The sequence below is a fragment of the Danio aesculapii genome, chromosome 6 (assembly GCF_903798145.1).
Source record: "Danio aesculapii chromosome 6, fDanAes4.1, whole genome shotgun sequence".
Classification (NCBI taxonomy): Eukaryota; Metazoa; Chordata; class Actinopteri; order Cypriniformes; family Danionidae; genus Danio; species Danio aesculapii.
The window spans coordinates 29,222,330-29,240,056 of record NC_079440.1 but is presented as its reverse complement, the minus strand read 5'-3'; the positions used below and the strand labels follow the sequence as shown (position 1 = coordinate 29,240,056).

Below are 17,727 nucleotides of genomic sequence, written 5' to 3'. Positions count from 1 at the left end.
TGCACAACAGTTAATGCATTTCTCAAAACAATGAGTACAAACTGCAAAACCTAGTTGATAACCTGCAAAAGCGTGTCACTTGCTCAAAATGGATAGCTCATTCCTCAAAAGCAAGTCTTCATGTCAATGAAAGTGTCAGTGTTATCAAGATGAAAAGTCCTGACACCAAAAAAAAAGTGATTTTGGTGACACGTTCTGAAAATGTTCAAGACAGCACTATATAATATTTGCACAGCCATTTGAAAACTACAGTAAAGTTAGAGATCACTGCATTTAAGTGAGGTATCTGAGAACAAGACACTGAATATGTATGTTTCACATTTTTACTGCATATTCTCTTTGCAATTCTTATTTATTCACAGCATTGTGCAGAAGAATAAACACACCCTTATTTACTACAACCATAAACGTACTTTGGGTAGAGCTGTGCACAACAGTAAACAATATTTCAGTACATATTGGAACTGAACCTACAACACACATGAGTCTGTAAATCATTCATGAAATTGTTTAAATTAAAAGACATTTTCAGGAAAAAATAAATAAAATTAGCTTGACAGATTTTGACAACTAGTTCATCGTTGTTGTATGTAATGACTCAAGTAATGAAATGAGGACTATTAGTTTTATATGGCATGACTATTCAGCATTCACAAGTTTAATTCATTTTGACTGACATGACATAATCAAATCATAATGTTATAAAACAGCAGAGAGTTGTATGAAAGCAATTGATGCATGTCCAAAAGCATTTGCAGTTTGTTGGAAGGAATGAGAAACTGCTACTATGAATGACTTATTGTTTTGAGAAATGCATTAACTGTTGTGCAAATGTAAATAGTGTTGTGAGAAATGCAGCAAAGCCACTGAGAAAAAGTGTAAAAAAATGCAATTTTATACATTTAGTGTAGAATTAAAATGATGGGATAAATGTATCAAGTCTTGAATTTAGGAGTAGCTCATTTTGAGCGTGGCCTTTAAGTGTCCTTTAAGACCCTGTTGGATGTTAGGCTGCTTTAGGTTAGTTTGAAATCTGACTATTAGGTGGAAGCATCCTAATTCTAATGCATTCCAATTATTTAAATTGGAGTTTGGACTCTTTTGCAAATTATAGCATAGCTGAAAATGTACTTCCTTTTTTTGTTGTTTTTTTTAGAATGCATCCGCTCTTCTTATCTGTTTTATCTATGGCTTTTTACTGTTTGAGAATAAGTATAACCTCTTTCTTACATATTGTGGAAAGACTTACTTAAGTCCGCCAAGTGCTGGCTGTTATGCACATCATCTGTTTCTCCAAGCCCACCATTACATCATAGCCTGATGTATTAACATCAAAAGAAGCTGTGTTGTGGCAACAACTCATTAATGGTTTGATGAATATTGTGTCTTTGTTCATATGACATCGCTAATACCATAAACACTCGAAACGATATTATCCTGATAAAAATGCTTTTTGTTTTTCCTCCAGCCTCAGTATACAAGCCTGGGGCTTCTCAACAGCATGGATCAAAATGGGGGCTCCACATCCACCAGCCCTTACAACAACGATCATGCTCAAAACAATGTGACGGCACCATCGCCCTATGCCCAGCCCAGCTCCACCTTTGAAGCCCTCTCTCCATCACCTGCCATCCCATCCAACACAGACTACGCTGGCCCGCACACCTTTGACGTGTCCTTTCAGCAGTCCAGCACAGCCAAATCTGCCACCTGGACGGTAAGACATACAGCAAATGTATTACACGACTTTCGTGTTATCTTGTGCAATTTCTCATTTAGGGACATGGATGAGTCTGAAATTTGAAAGGAATGTCTGAGGTGTTGAAGGGATGCGCATTTTTACATTTTTCTTTACTGTATAGTTGGTTAATAGAATAATAATAATAATACTAAAAACAATTGTATTTGGTTTTGTAAGTTTCTCAACTACACTCTAAAGGTGTTTACTTTTATATATGCTTTATGAAAATATATATATATTTATAGTTTCAAGCATTTACATTTATCTGGGAGTCAAAAAAGTAAATTAATAATACAATAATGTTTATAATTTGTGTATTATTGGATATTTTCGTAGTTAAATATAGTTACAGTTTGTCAAAGTGTGAGTATTAATGTTTAAAGATGATTATTTTTACCTGCTTTTGACCCATATATAAAATATTAGTCATATATTTATGGGATTAAGGCTGGAAGCAGAGAAACCGGAGTATGTTTTTCCTTATTGGGGTTAAGTATCTGGCTTTAGGGCGACAACTAAATATTTCTGCACCAGGAAATTGGACCTCCTGCCCTCTGGTTGTAAATCCGTCATAACCATTCATTTCAGCCCTCTGTATAGCATTTGGAGTGTTCTGTTGTGTTCTGACAATGTATTGTGGTTCTGTGTTACACAAGAACAATGTGATGTCACTTTAAAGCAATAGGTCTGTGCTGTCAAGGGTCTTCTTCTTCCTCTAGGAGGACAGTAACATTTTGATCTGTCTGATCTCAGCTTTAGGCACATCTGTGATATATATGAAAGTTGTCAGTTATAATATCCACCTGGCTGGAAGAAAAAAAAGTCCCTGTTGAATTAAACTGGGTTTGTTTTATTCAAAAATGAGTTTAATTTGCCATTAGATAATTGTGAAATTAAATTTTCATTAGTTTTTTCTTGTATAACACACAATACCATACAAATATGTAAAATGTATACAAGTTCTTCACAATTTATAAATTTGTTCATCAATTTAGAAAATAAATAAATATTTCGACAACCAGTAACAAAAGTATAAAAATACTAAAAATAATAGTACAGAGCATAAAAGGGTAGATGCATTCATATTTCAAGTGAGGAAGTGAAAATCTCCCATATATCGATTTCCTTGTAATCGTTTTGCCCAATATTTTCTCATATGATATATTCTCAATCATGGATTCCATCCATAATTTAAGTGTAGGACATTGAATATCTTTCCAAACCCTCAGTATTATACGTGCTGCTGTAGTAATGCCAATAGTTATAAGGGTGAACTCATCATATGTAATATGTGGAACCTCAGTTTTGTCACCTAAAAGGCATATGCTGGGTGAGAGAAGGGTATCAAATCCCAGACATCTACATAATTGTCCTAACACAGATTCCCAAAAGGGTTGAATCTTTGTACATTACCATAATGCAAGAAAGTATGTCTCCTGTTACATTTCCAGCATTTATTATCATTTAAGCATCCCATTCTGGTCGCACTGGAGTGTTGCCAATAGATAATTAGGTACAATCTTTCAAAACCAGCACCACTAGACTAGTGTAAATAAATGATTTTGAAAATAAAATATTGAAGCAGATAAAAGCAAGAAATTATGAAAAATGGCCACGGCTGACCCCTGCTGGTAAATCGAGACTTTTTTACATGAACCGCTATATCCGCATAGCGGAATCAGGGCGCACCAGTGAACATCCCGGTAGCTGTGTCTCTGAGACTTTGTTTTGCATAGATAGGTGTCACCGCTTGATAATCAAACCAACTAAACCCGCTAGGCTAGTTGTAGTAGCAAAAGGACAATCCCATTAGTGCATTGAGCAAAAAAATCTAAAAACTGTCCTTCGGTTGCACAGCGCACCCTAGCGATTGCTACTAGTAACTAATTAAGGGCTTATCACTCATAAGTTGACCATTTTCTCTATTTTTCGCAGTCCTGTATGTTAGCAATAATGACAAAATTTTTTGCTAAATGTGACCCATTTATGCTATTGAACTCAAGTGCATCTGTGGAAGTCATTTAATCACAGACATCAATTGAGCTAAAAGTCCCAGCCATTATAAACCAATGTCTTGTTAATCTTGAATTTGGCAGATTGTGGTCTTGAAAAACCAGTTGCGGTAATGCCATCTCACATCTTTAAGTAAACAAGTTGAGCAGAGATTGCTTTGCGAGTTGCTCTGTGCTCATTGGCTGCAGTGCAGTGTGGGATTGTGACATTTACCCTATTCCCACAACAGCTCTTGTCATCCTCGCTCCTTGATTTCACCAATACAGCAGCAGTCGTCAGACACCTCACCGTACTTGGAAGACTTCTGGGTGTGAGAAAGACACCACACCCTCGGTTGTCTCATTTAAGTCATCGCTGCTCAATCACAGTTTCAGTTTTTCAAAGTGCACAGAACATTGGGAAGAGTGTCTGCTTTGCTATTAAGCAAAACCAAATGCTTTTTATTGGTCACAGTTGCACTTGATGTAAACCACTCTTCTTTTCCATATGCAATTCAATCTAGTCCAGCATGACACACACACACGCGCAAACATTTCCTGGTATTGCATCCTACCACTTCTCATTTATGGGAATGCTTTTGCAATCCTTCTTTTTCTGTTGATGTCAGTGATAAGACAAACCATACAAGAACATTGTTTTTCGTTTTAAAATTTCAAAGGAAGCCCATCCCTTCTATCATTTTCAGTTCACTTCTGGCTCGTCAGTGTTTATTTTGCTTGGTATTTTAGTGCAGGGCCACCATTTTGGCTGCATTTGGCTGTCAACTTATCAGCAACACGTCCCACAGTACGACATGGTTTGTTTGCCCGTTGGTTTTCACCTGTATGACCGTAGGAATGCGACCACTGGAGTTGTTGTCTCAAGAAGTGAGCTGAGGATTAGGAGAATGGGTCAGTAATACTCGTGTAAATACTCCATGCCTTCCTCCTGAACCCTGCAGTGCCGAAGGGGCTGTTCACTGCTCAATGAGCAAAGCTTGTCGGCTGCGTCTCTCATAACGCCGCAGGACAAGGAGATGAGAAGGAGGATAGAAGTTGGGGGAGGACAGAAGCGCTCAAAGAGACGAGTGTTCCAGCGAAAGGTGGCAAGATACGACTTGTCCACGGAACATCTGCAGGCCCGTCCCACGCCTCGTGAGATGGAGCTGAGACTTGTTTGTGTCAACGAGCTTGTCGAGACTCGTCTGACATTGCCACGTAAAGCCCTAAAAGCCAGAGCAAGCAGAGGAAGAAGAAAGAAAAGGAGGGAGAGGTTATGAATTCTAAGAAAGGCGTATCTTTCTCTGACAGGTTCTGTTTGGAGATTTGCCTTTCTTGTTGTTTTGTGACTTTGAACAATGAAAGATTACCTGTGCTCATAAAGAGCGTGCAACTGGACTGAGTCAAAGAGGAGATCGGTTTGTCGGCAGCAGTATAGCCACAGTGGCTGCTTTAGCTCACTTGCAGGATCATAATCTCCATCTTCAGTCAACCAGTCGAGATACAATAGTGCTCTCTGAAAAGGTCCAGCATCTACTTATTAGACTTGACCTTAGAGCCCACTTTTTGTTCAACAGCTTCAGTGTAAATGAACAAGAAACATGAACACCTTCATTTTGAGCACAGAAGACATAAAGGTAGCTGAGGGGAAGAATTTGGCAGCACTCGGGGCATCCATTGAGCAAAACGAGGGGAAATCCAGCATAATTACACCAAAGCTTGTCACACGTTTTCTGGGAAAGATCACATTTCCAAAGCATATAATTTAATCACAGGGCATTAACTAGTGCCAGGAAGCATGGGGGCATTTGTTTTCCTCACTAGAGAAAGTATGAATCTAATGAGGGTTGTTTGCAGGATAATCTTCCTCCAACGGTTGATGCTTTTTCAAAACAAGTTGCAGGATAATGTCGATATGCACCTTTTACTTTTTACTGTGTGTGCAAAAGGTCTGCACTATACAAGTTTTTCTGGCAAGTCTAGCAACATCATGGCTGTTGATTTGCTAATCAAAACCATGGCTAAACCTCTCCTGTTCAACAAATTGTGCCATTGCAAACATTTGTTTTCCAAAGTATGTGCAGATTAAACTTTGCCCCTAAGATTTCTAACATGAAACATAATATGCACTGATATTGAAAAGTGCCCTTTGTAATTTGCATATGAACAGATTTGCATTTCCCTGTTTACAATTTGATTTGAGTGGTGACTGCTGATGTTTTGATTTTGAAACTCAACAAGGTGTTTCTTAAATTTTCCCCACGACACCCGAAGGAGGAAAAAACTATTTTAATTTCTTTCCAAATGAAGCTGGTTTTGGGAGAAGCAACAGGCGTGATGGTACATGTCAGGTATGAGGTGGGACAAGACCAGAGGCGCCAGAGCGTTAGGCCAACCCGCCCCACCATGCTGTGACACGAATACAGCCTTAGCCCACAGCCTTGCTCTGCTCAAACACACACACTGCAGCTACAAACTTGTCACAACGCGTACAGAACTGTATGTGTATGCGTTTGTTGTGTGTGTGACTGCGGTTTTAGTGTATGCACTAAAATCTCAGTATGTGTAGCAATCTCTTTGTCGATTTTTGTGCCTATTATGAAGAATTGAGTAAATAAATCACATTTTAAAATTTTCTTTTATTTAACATGCTAATAAAAGGCTTCAGGGCACAAATGGAAGCTGAACAACCATAAATATGCCGTTCATTAGTCATGCATAAAAAGCAGATTTTTCACATTTTGTTCAGGCTGGTTGCGAATTAATCAGCTGCACACATGGTCTGCAAAAAGTAAAAGATGATTTTAAAATTCTACCTACCAAAATCTTCTTAGATACGGTATCTGTCATTCAATCACTTCACAAATGTCACTCGGACCAAAAAACCTTTGTTGGGTTGTAGAACAGGTATACTTGCAGGAATTTCTAAAAATACATTGTATGGGCAAAAATTGTCTAACTTTCTTTTATGCCAAAAATCATTAAAATATTAATTAAAAATTAAGTTCCATAAAATTTCCTATTTTAAAACATGTCAAAACTTTACAAATTATTTTAAGCAGTATTTGGATTTTTTTGAATACTTAAATTCCAGATAGTATATATTCCAAATATTGTTCATTCTTAACAGCTCATACATTAATAGAATGCTTATTTAATCACATTTCTCAAATTCCTTAGTCAATGATTAGTGTTAAGTTCAGGGTAAGACTTCACATTAAGGTTAAGTTTGTTGGTTGACAGCTGATGACCACCTCCATTCATTCATTCATTCATTCATTCATTCATTTTCATTCTGCTTAGTCCCAAATTTATCAGGGGCCACCACAGCGGAATAAACTAAACTATTTCAGCATATGTCTTATGCAGCAGATGCCCTTCCAGCTGCAACCCAGTACTGGGAAACACCCATACACTCTCATGTTCACACACCAATTTAGTTCATCCAATTCACCTATACCGCATGTCTTTGGACTTTGGCGGGAACCAGAGCACCTGGAGGAAACCCACGCCAACACAGGGAGAACGTCCACTTAGAAATGCCAACTGGACCAGCCAGGACCTTCTTGCTGTTAGGCAGCAGTGATCTCATTTGTTAATCTTGACCAGTATAATAGTTTGCCTAAAAAATAGGTAATTTAAAAAGCTGAAAACAAAACCTAAAGCTAATACAATTTCACAAATCTAAAAGCCAAATTGGAGGGGGCAATACGGTGATACAGTGGGTAGCACAATTGCCTCACAGCAAAAAGGTCACTGGTTCATGCCTCATCTGGGTCGGTTGACATTTCTGTGTGGAGTTTGCATGTTCTGTCCATGTTGGCGTGGGCTTCCTTCAGGTGCTCCGGTTTCCCCCACAAGTCCAATGTGCTAGGTGCATTGGGTAAGCTAAATTTGCCATAGTGAATGTGTGTGATTAGGTGTCTATGGGTGTTTCCCAGTGATGGGTTGCAGCTGGAAGAGCATCCGCTGTGTAAAACATATGCTGGATAAGTTGGTGGTTCATTCCGCTCTGGCGACCCCGGATTAATAAAGGGACTAAGCCGAATAGAATGAGTAATTTTGCAAAAATTATTTAATCTTTCAAAAATTAATTACAATTTTAAATTTAGTGTCCACATCAAATAACATTAGCAAAAGGGATTTTATGAAAAAAGACTTGAAAAAGACGATTATTAAGTATCTGCAAAATAACTTTTGTAATAATACAATTTCTAAATATGTAAAATTATATTTACAATTCATTTATGTTCAAATGAAACACCATGCTTATTAAATTATACATTTATTAAAATGTATAAAATAATATGTGATCATGCTAAATGTGATGTGAAAACTCAAATCATTAATGTATTTCTGAAAAACGCTAAACTCCACTTGTTTGAAGAACGGTAGATGTGCACTATTCACTGTGACTACTGCACTGTGATCCTTTAATCAGTCTTTTAGCATCACCAAACGATGTGTATTCTAAAAATAACATGAGATGTTATGTAAAATTAATGTTATGATATTTGTGTAAATGTGAACTAACAGTGAACAGTAATGTGAATTTTAAATTAGCGTCATTAACCAAAAACAATAAATGTTTTAAAAGTTTTATTCTTTATTAGTTTATGAAGCCCAATGACAAATTGAATGTGATTGTAAATGTTATTGAATTTTACCCATCCCAGACTGTCACATCCCCCTTATTTTTGTTTAAACAGTAACTTTAACCTTTTTTGTTACATTCACAAGGTATGTAATTGGCATTGCAGCCCATGACTGGAACATAATTATATGTTAACACCGCTGTGCCTCTCCCTGCAAAACAGCCAATACCTCCGATTCATCAGCTCTTCGTGTGGCTCCACCCGTCATCATGTGTGTCTTTTTGTTTTTCTGTCAGAAGCGCCTCATTTGGCCCTGAGCAAACACAGCAGCCTCCGCAGATATTTGCATTTTTAAAATGTGTTGCTTTAGGGCTAGAATTGGTACATCAACTTCTTTGTTTGTGTGGTAAGGTTTGTAGGTTGGAGTTGACACTGTTACAAAATATGTAAGAACAGCGTTTGTTGTTAGTGTGTGTCAAGCTTCTGTCATTTGTAACTGTCTAGCTTTGTGTGTGTGCATGTGTGTAATTGAGACTGACCGTTGGGTATTCATTCTTTGGGCCTCTATCTCTCTCTAAGATCAGTTCAGTTCAATTCAATTCAATTCAATTCAATTCAATTCAATTCAATTCAATTCAATTCAATTCAATTCAATTCAATAGAGCTTTATTGGAATGACTGTGTGAAATACCACAATGTTACAAAGCAATAACAATTAGATAGATAGATAGTTAGATAGATAGATAGATAGATAGATAGATAGATAGACAGACAGACAGACAGACAGACAGACAGACAGACAGACTGACAAAACACACATATACTGTCATAATATACATGTATTATACAGAGAGCTTTGGTAAGGGGAAAATCTGTCTCTCTATCTCTCACCTCATTTAGTTGAATGACAGGAGCGTACAGAGGCATATCGAGTTGGGAGCAGAGGGGTAATTACAGTTATTTATCTTTCTTTTATATAGAACACCTTTCAAAGCGTGTGCTTCGTTCACGCATAGAACACCTCCATCATCCATCGGTGAAAGCACCCTGGCGCTAAATTAGTCCAAGCTAAAATGGGTCGAGGCAGTTCTGAGAGTGGAGATGCTTTCTGATGGAGACATCATGAGCTATTGCATGAGAGGTGACAGATTACATGACAAAAATATAGACTGGACGGACTATTTTTATTTTAAAAGTCAAACAATCGGTTGCACAGAAACACTTTTGATATTAGGAAACGATTCTATTAATTTTGTAAAGTAAGTAGTTATAGTTAATAAAGTTTGTTTCAACCATGTTATGTAAACATTTATTCATTCATTCATTCATTTTCTTGTCGGCTTAGTCCCTTTATTGTGGGGTTGCCACAGCAGAACGAACCGCCAACTTATCCAGCGTATGTTTTACGGAGCAGATGCCCTTCCAGCTGCAACCCATCACTGGAAACATTCACACACTCTCACACACACACACACACACACACACACACACACTACAGGCAATTTAGCCTACTGAATTCACCTATACCACGTCTTTGGACTTGTGGGGGAAACCAGAGCACCTGGAGGAAACCCGCGCGAGCACGGGGACAACATGCAAACTCTACACAGAAACTGACCCAGCAGAGGTTCGAACCAGCTAACTTCTTGCTGTGAGGCGAACGTGGTACTCACTGTACCACCGTGCAGCCCGTTATGTAAATATTAAGTAAAAATGAACAAACCAACATTTAGTGAACAAGCAATATAATATATATTATATGAAAATAATTGATATTTTTAACCATTTTTAGTTTTAAAAAAACAATTGAACAGGGTAATAAATCAGTGAAGTTATATCATGATTTCAAATAAATTTGCTGGTCAAAATAATTATTGATTTAGATTTAAACTTACAATGATTTATTTTTTTGTACATTATATTTACATATATACATTTTTGGGTTATTTTTTAATGTAAAAAAATTATTATATTACAAAATATAACAGAGGGCTTCATGGTGGTGCAGTGGGTAGCACGATTGCCTCACAGCATAAAAGGTCGCTGGTTTGAACCCCGGCTGGGTGAGTTGGCATTTCTGTGTGGAGTTTGCATGTTCTCCCTGTGTTCACGTGGGTTTCCTCCGGGTGCTGAGGTTTCCCCAAGTCCAAAGACATGCGCTATAGCTGAATTGAATAAGCTAAATTGGCCTTAGTATATGTGTGTGAATGCAAGAGTGCATGGGTGTTGTCCAGTGTTGGGTTGCAGCTGGAAGGGCATCCGCTCCGTAAAACATATGCCGGATAAGTTGGCGGTTCATTCCACTGTGGCGACCCCAAATTTATAAAGGGACTGAGCCAAAAAGAAAATGAATTAATGAAAATATAACAGTTTATTCATTATTGTTTTGAAGCAATAAATGTTAGCTTGAAACATAAAACATGAACACTTAGTTCATTAATGAAATACATTTAGTGATCTGTCTTATTTTAAATGTTTAATTATGAAAACATTTTAAATATTCCTTTATTCATTGATTTACTGTTAATTAAATTAAATAATTTTCATTCATTAATATTTATTTAAAACTGTAATGTATGAAATGTTATGTTAAAAATTTCATTATTCTTGAATAACAAATACATTTAAAGTAGTTCATGATAGAAAATTCATGAAATCAAATCCGAATCTACTGTTTACTTTGGTAACTGACATTTTTTTTTTTGACCTTTTCTTTGGAGTCACGATCCTTCTGTTGATGTCAAGTTGAGGGCTTCTATGAGAGAATGATGCCTCCTACTCAATGTTATTTCAGTTGGACATGCTTTCAGTTCAAGCAGACTTTAAGTTTAAGAATTTTTTTCTTTCAGTATCCCTTACTTTCATTTTCTCGTTTTTTTCTCTCACTCTTTACGTTAAAAAGAGCATACATATACAGTTGAAGTCAGAATTATTAGCCCCCCTGTTTATTTTTTCCCCAATTTCTGTTTAACAGAGAGATTTTTTTCAGCACATTTCTAAACATAATAGTTTTAATAACTCATTTCTAATAACTGATTTATTTTATCTTTGCCATGATGACAGTACATAATATTTGACTAGATATTTTCAAGACACTTCTATACAGCTTAAAGTGACATTTAAAGGCTTAACTAGGTTAATTAGGTTAACTAGGCAGGTTAGGGTAATTAGGCAATTCATTGTATAATGAGGGTTTTTTCTGTGGACTATCGAAAAAAAATAGCTTAAAGGGGCTAATAATTTTGACCTTAACATGTTTTTTTTTTTTTTTTTTTTAAACTGCTTTTATTCTAGCCAAAATAAAACAAATAAGACTTTCTCCTGAAGAAAAAATATTATCAGACATACTGTGAAAATTTCCTTGCTCTGTGAAACATCATTTGGGAAATATTTAAAAAAGAAAAATAATTCAAAGGGGGGCTTATAATTCTGACTTCAACTGTATATGTAAAAAAAAAAAAAACAGTAAACACAGTGAATAGTAGTAGTTAAATAATAATAATATTAATAATAATAATAATATTAGTAATAATAATAATAATAATAATAATAATAATAATAATAAAAGATTTAAATCATAAATCAGAATAAACTGTACATTTAACAATCAACATTTATGGATTAAACATTAATAATAATAATAATAATAATAATAATAATAATAATAATAATAATAATAATAATAATAATAATAATAATAATAGTAATATTACAATAAGAATATTTCTCTCTCTCTCTCTCTCTCTCTCTCTCTCTCTCTCTCTCACATCCAGTTTTATTCTATCAATTCCTTCAGGAAATGGCCAGGATTTGTGTGTTTGTTCTTGTCCAGATTGTGTAACACTATGAAAGCTCACAAGCAGGTGTTGGGATGGGCTCCTCTCATTGGAACACTTCATATCAAAAGTTAATAGAGATGGAATTTAATGTGGCATTGTTCTTCAGAACAGCCCCTGGCGATGTTCACAGCCTTTTTTTTTTCTTCTTTATTTCTTTCCTCCTCACCTTTTGAAATGAACTTGACAGGAATGTTTTTTACAGTTATTTTTTTGATACGCTGCTTTCAGAACAAGAATTCATTTAAAAACTGCAAAGAAAAGTATCATTGGGGCTATTTCCCTTGAAAAAGAAGTGATGTGTAACCAGCCATTATTATTTACAATACAAAATCCATGGCATGCCATTATCTATTGCAACATTGACAGTGGCTGAGTGGTGATTTGCTGTTGCACAATGTTGGCGGTCACACTTTGTGAGACTGTTTAATCGTGCAGATCTTTCTTTTTTGACCTATTGTGTGTGGTTAGACAGTATCTTCAACACCTGATGATGCTGTAGGTATGAGTAAGAGCTGAGTGTTAGCCTGTGGTCATGTGGATGATTCAAGAACACTGTGTGATGCAATTGTGTGTGTTTTTTTTTTTTCGTGGTCAGTGACACCCTGAACATCAAGTCATCAGTGATGAAGAGGATGTTGGCAAATACAGTTGATATTACCACATTTGCTTTGCATTTATTTAATATATGGGCAATTCTTCAACTATGGGCACTTTTAGCCTTGTGAAGTCGAGTAAAAAAAACTTGTTCAAAAGTAACGTAGCCTCATAAGTTTAAACAATTTGTCTAGTTTTAAGATCTGTAAGAGGACAAACTTAGATAAGAAGAGAAACTGTTCATATTTCACTTTTTTTTTTCCACCACATCTCAATATACAGCTTTTATTTCAAAATAAAATAAATTATGGCAGTCAAAAATTGTCTAAAACATTTATTGTGTCTAGTTTAACCAATCTTTCCACAATGTATACAATAATTTTACATTCATCAATGAAATAAATTAGTCTCTTAGGACCAAATGCTGAATTGTATACCCGTCACACTATAAATGTTATATTAATTTGGTTAGGAGCTTATTAGAAAATAAATAAATAGAATTAGTATATTAAATAGAGCATGAACTCATAAGTTGACAATACATTTTTAATGTGTGATGAGAACTTTTGAAATATTGTTTTAAAAATGTGTGTGGTGATGGAAATGACAGGGTGATGGTGGAAATGACAGGGTGTTGTGGAAATGACAATGAATCAGTGTTGATGTAGAGAAACATTAGATATTTATTAGAAAATTATTAAACTCTTAGACTTTTGTGACAGATTCTTGTAATAGATTGTTGAGAAACCACCTCAACAATCTATCACACAAACGTTTAAAAGCGACATTACAGTGTTGTGGTGGAAATGACACTGAAACTATATGTTGTATAAAAATTTTTATTGATAATAGTCTCACATTAATAACTATAAAATATTTAAGTTATTTCACTAGTGCTTCATTAAAATACATTAATAGTTACCAGATAAATAATATTTTAAAATGTTATTTTCATTGTTGAAGTTTAAAACTCTGGGTGTGCGACGACAAGGACAAACCTAAAAGGAGGTTGAATAATATGAAAAAATATAATAGAAAGCTAGAATTTTTTTTTAAGTAAGCTTTATTATTAGTTTGAAAAAGAAAGAGGAATTTGAACAAAATGAAATATATTTTTGGATAAATGATCAAAGCACATAAAAGTGCCCGTAGTTAAAGAATTACCCATCTATACAGTTAACTGGTAAAATTCATGGTATACACTAGAAACTAGAAACCTTGTTCATGAAACTAAAATCCGCTTTAAAAAAGTTATATATTTCCTAATTGTATACTTTATTGGCCCATAATTCTGGAATTCTGCAATTTAATTAATTTGTATATTTAGATCTGTTAGTATTGGTATATTTGAGAAACAATGATTTTGTGATTTGTTGTTTTATGAATGATGGTTATTAAGACTAAGCTCAAAATCAGCAGAATATAATTTCAGCAAACATGATTTCAGCTTCGAAATGGGTCCTGATGATAAATCATGTAGTTTGGAAAGCATATTTTAGTGTCCTTAAACACAGGTATATCTTTACCTATGACAGCTGCAGGACAGAACCAGAAGTCCAGCGCCTAAAGCCAGCTGCTCTTGTCTTTAAAGACAGTAAAATGGAGCTTCTTTCACAAGGCTTTTTTACGAGAGTTTAAGAGAAAGGCTTTATATATGTATATATGTAGGTATGTATGTGTTTTATATATATATATATATATATATATATATATATATATTTATATCACTTCTCCAGTTTTTAAGTTTATTTATTGGATTGGGGAAAGAAAGAAAGATTATTTATATTATTTGCAATGTACTAACCAAGCTCTTCTCTCTGTTTTTTTAGTACTCCACAGAGTTGAAGAAGCTGTACTGTCAGATTGCCAAAACATGTCCTATTCAAATCAAGGTCCTTACCAACCCACCCCAGGGTGCAGTCATACGGGCCATGCCTGTCTATAAGAAAGCAGAGCATGTTACTGAGGTGGTCAAACGATGCCCGAACCACGAGCTGAGCAGAGAGTTCAACGACGGTATGCAACTCTTTTGTAATTGTACTGTATAAATATGACTAAACATTTTAATGTTCGGGATAATTTACTGATTTTCTGTTCAATAGGGCAAATAGCCCCACCCAGTCACCTTATTAGGGTTGAGGGAAACAGTCACGCTCAATACGTGGAGGATTCCATTACTGGGCGTCAGAGTGTGCTGGTGCCTTATGAGCCCCCTCAGGTGAACACACACATCCACACACCTACAATTACAGAAGAACTGCAGTGAACCTGGCTGTTCCTACAAACCCTGCACACCTGAAAGCACTCCCAGCAGATGTTAAAGCATTAGTTCAGTTCAAAATGAAAGTCTTGTCGTCATTCACTCACCCTCATGACGTTTTAAGTAAACTCTTGTACATATACGGAACACACATGAATGTATTTGTGATCTGATCTGAGAGATTAAAGTAAATACAGATCAAACCAAATTATATTTCTAATGTAAGTCAATTTAATTCAGCTTTATGTACACATAAACATTTTGTTTCACTTGTAGTAGCTATAAACTGCTTGATTTACAATGAAGTTTATTCTTGCGATTAAACGTGTGTGTTTAAGTACGTTTAAGCTTCTTTTGGATTTTTTTAATCAATTTTTAATCAATTTTAAGTGAACAGACTTTCAGTAGAAAGTCATACATTTCTCAGATATTATAAAATGTCATTTTTATTCTGAAGATCCACAGAAGCCTTACACACACTGTGAGAGTTGAGAATGACAGAAACTTCGAACTAAAGTTCATTGCACACTGAATCCAAAATTTTACACGCTAAAAAATCAATACAACCTCACATTGTGTAACTAGCAGCACAGGGCACTTTGAATGTATTAATATACTACAATGTACTACTAATGTACGCATTATGAAGACAGAATGTGGCAGATGGTTTATATGCTGATTTCACTACGCTGATTTCAAGTTTGTCCGTGCACATGTCCCTCTATACATTTGACGTGCTGCCACTGCCAGTCTTCGTTCTGGATTAATTAATTTATAGAATTTTTATGGCTGCAGCATTGTAAACAAAGCATCAAAATGCCACTAATTTCCTTAAATATACTTGGATGGCCGCAATATTTCCTCTTTCCTTTTTCCTTTTTTCCATTCCTACTTAAATGGGCTCTATGCACAGTTAGAGGTTCAAAGCCAACTATAAACTTCTGGTAAAAGCTTAATGTGACTATTTTGAATTTCACATGGTTGTTTTTACAGCATCGATGTTGTAATGTAATTACAATACATTCAGTTAATTAGACTTAAGCATTCATTTAGTTGTTCAAGCGTAAAACGAGATGAAAGACCATTGTAACCACTAGCGCCGTCAGTAGCAACAGGCTAGTGCAGAAATTCCATTGAAAATACTGGGGTAAAATAAACTGTCATATTTTAAAGACATGGCAGGGGGAAATGGAATTTAGCGCAGTGCTTCTTGTCTGATCTGAGACCCACTTCATAACGTATATCTAACAGGCAGTGAAGATCACTGATTTTTAAAGAAATCAGATCTTAAAGGTGACAATTTTGTAATGGAAAAACAGTTCACCGGAAGCCCTTGGGCTGCCTGGCTGAAAATTAAAAGTCTGTGTGCATATAGCCTATTGGCTCTGAATTATTTTGTGAAATATTATTAATATTCTATTTTAGTATTTCTCACAACAGATAAAGTAATACACATCCGACTCAGTATGCAATGTTTCTGTGCATTTTGAAAGGATACTGATACAAAAATTGAACATTTTTGGACTTGTTTAACACGTCTATTCTCTATTAACAGGTGGGCACAGAGTTCACAACCATCTTGTACAATTTCATGTGTAACTCCAGCTGTGTTGGCGGAATGAACAGGCGGCCGATTCTCATCATCGTCACTTTGGAAACCAGAGAGTAAAGACTATTTTGAATTTAAAAAATAGTAGACATATATTGTGTAAAAGAAATATTGAGATATGACTTAATTTCATAATGGGTCTCTACAGTGGTCAGGTTTTGGGTCGACGGTGTTTTGAGGCTCGTATCTGTGCGTGCCCTGGACGTGACCGCAAAGCCGACGAGGACAGCATCCGCAAACAGCACGTCACCGATGGCACAAAGAGCAGTGAGGGTACGAAACGCCGTAAGTAGTGCTGGGGGCTGGTGACTGGGCTTCATCTAAAACACACACACACACATACACTTGCACTGCATGTTTCTTCTGCTTAGTGCTCTCACCGCTAAACACACTGCATGTCCTCTTGACAAACACACACACTGCAGCTCTTCCTCCTGTGTTGTGCTTTAGCTCTGTCTTGTGCTCGCAGACCTTTTCCTACAGCCGTTTCACTTCTCCTGTCTCCATCTTCCACAGCTTTCCGTCAAGCCTCTTCTCACCTCTCCCAGCTAAACTCCATCAAGAAGCGAAGATCTACAGACGAGGAAGTGTTTTGTCTGCCTGTGAGTTTCTTTTATCTGTCTGCAGTATTCGAGGTCTTAACATTTTCTGTTATTTGCAAAAAAATAGGCCCATTCAGAAAGGAAGTGTTCTTGCTTCTGTTGTTTCAATTGTTTTTGAATGTATTCATCCACAAGTTGGTAAAACTAATGCAATGGTGGTATTATTAATGCTGTGTGATGCATAACAACACATAAGGCCACATTACATTAAACTATTAAAAGAGTTCATCTTTAATTAATAAAAACAATGTGTTTATTCTGTAAGTAGACATCTCAGTTTGGTGTCGGCATCAAAATCATATCACAGAAGAGATTTTATATATATATAGAAAGCATATTTAAGCTAATAGGTGTCTATTTTGAATTTTTCAGGTCACTTATACAATAAACAATATTCTATTGTCGGTCACACTTTACAATAAGGTTCATTAGTTAATGTTAAGTCATTTACTAACATGAGCAAACAATGAATAATACATTTACTACAGTATTTGTT

General features: G+C 35.7%; 1 protein-coding gene across 14 annotated transcripts in view; it reads left to right on the top strand.

The window, feature by feature from the left end:
* tp63 (tumor protein p63) overlaps nt 1–17,727 on the top strand; it is a 72,799-nt gene that overhangs the window by 39,918 nt on the left and 15,154 nt on the right. For 10 of the 14 annotated variants that reach the window (XM_056459906.1, XM_056459908.1, XM_056459913.1 and 7 more), the window contains 6 exons: nt 1,469–1,717; nt 14,590–14,776; nt 14,863–14,978; nt 16,576–16,685; nt 16,778–16,914; nt 17,146–17,231. In XM_056459906.1, coding sequence (XP_056315881.1) covers nt 1,469–1,717; nt 14,590–14,776; nt 14,863–14,978; nt 16,576–16,685; nt 16,778–16,914; nt 17,146–17,231 — 885 coding nt within the window. The remainder of the gene's footprint in view (nt 1–1,468; nt 1,718–14,589; nt 14,777–14,862; nt 14,979–16,575; nt 16,686–16,777; nt 16,915–17,145; nt 17,232–17,727) is intronic. The other 4 variants (XM_056459909.1, XM_056459907.1, XM_056459915.1 and 1 more) reach the window with 1 other exon arrangement.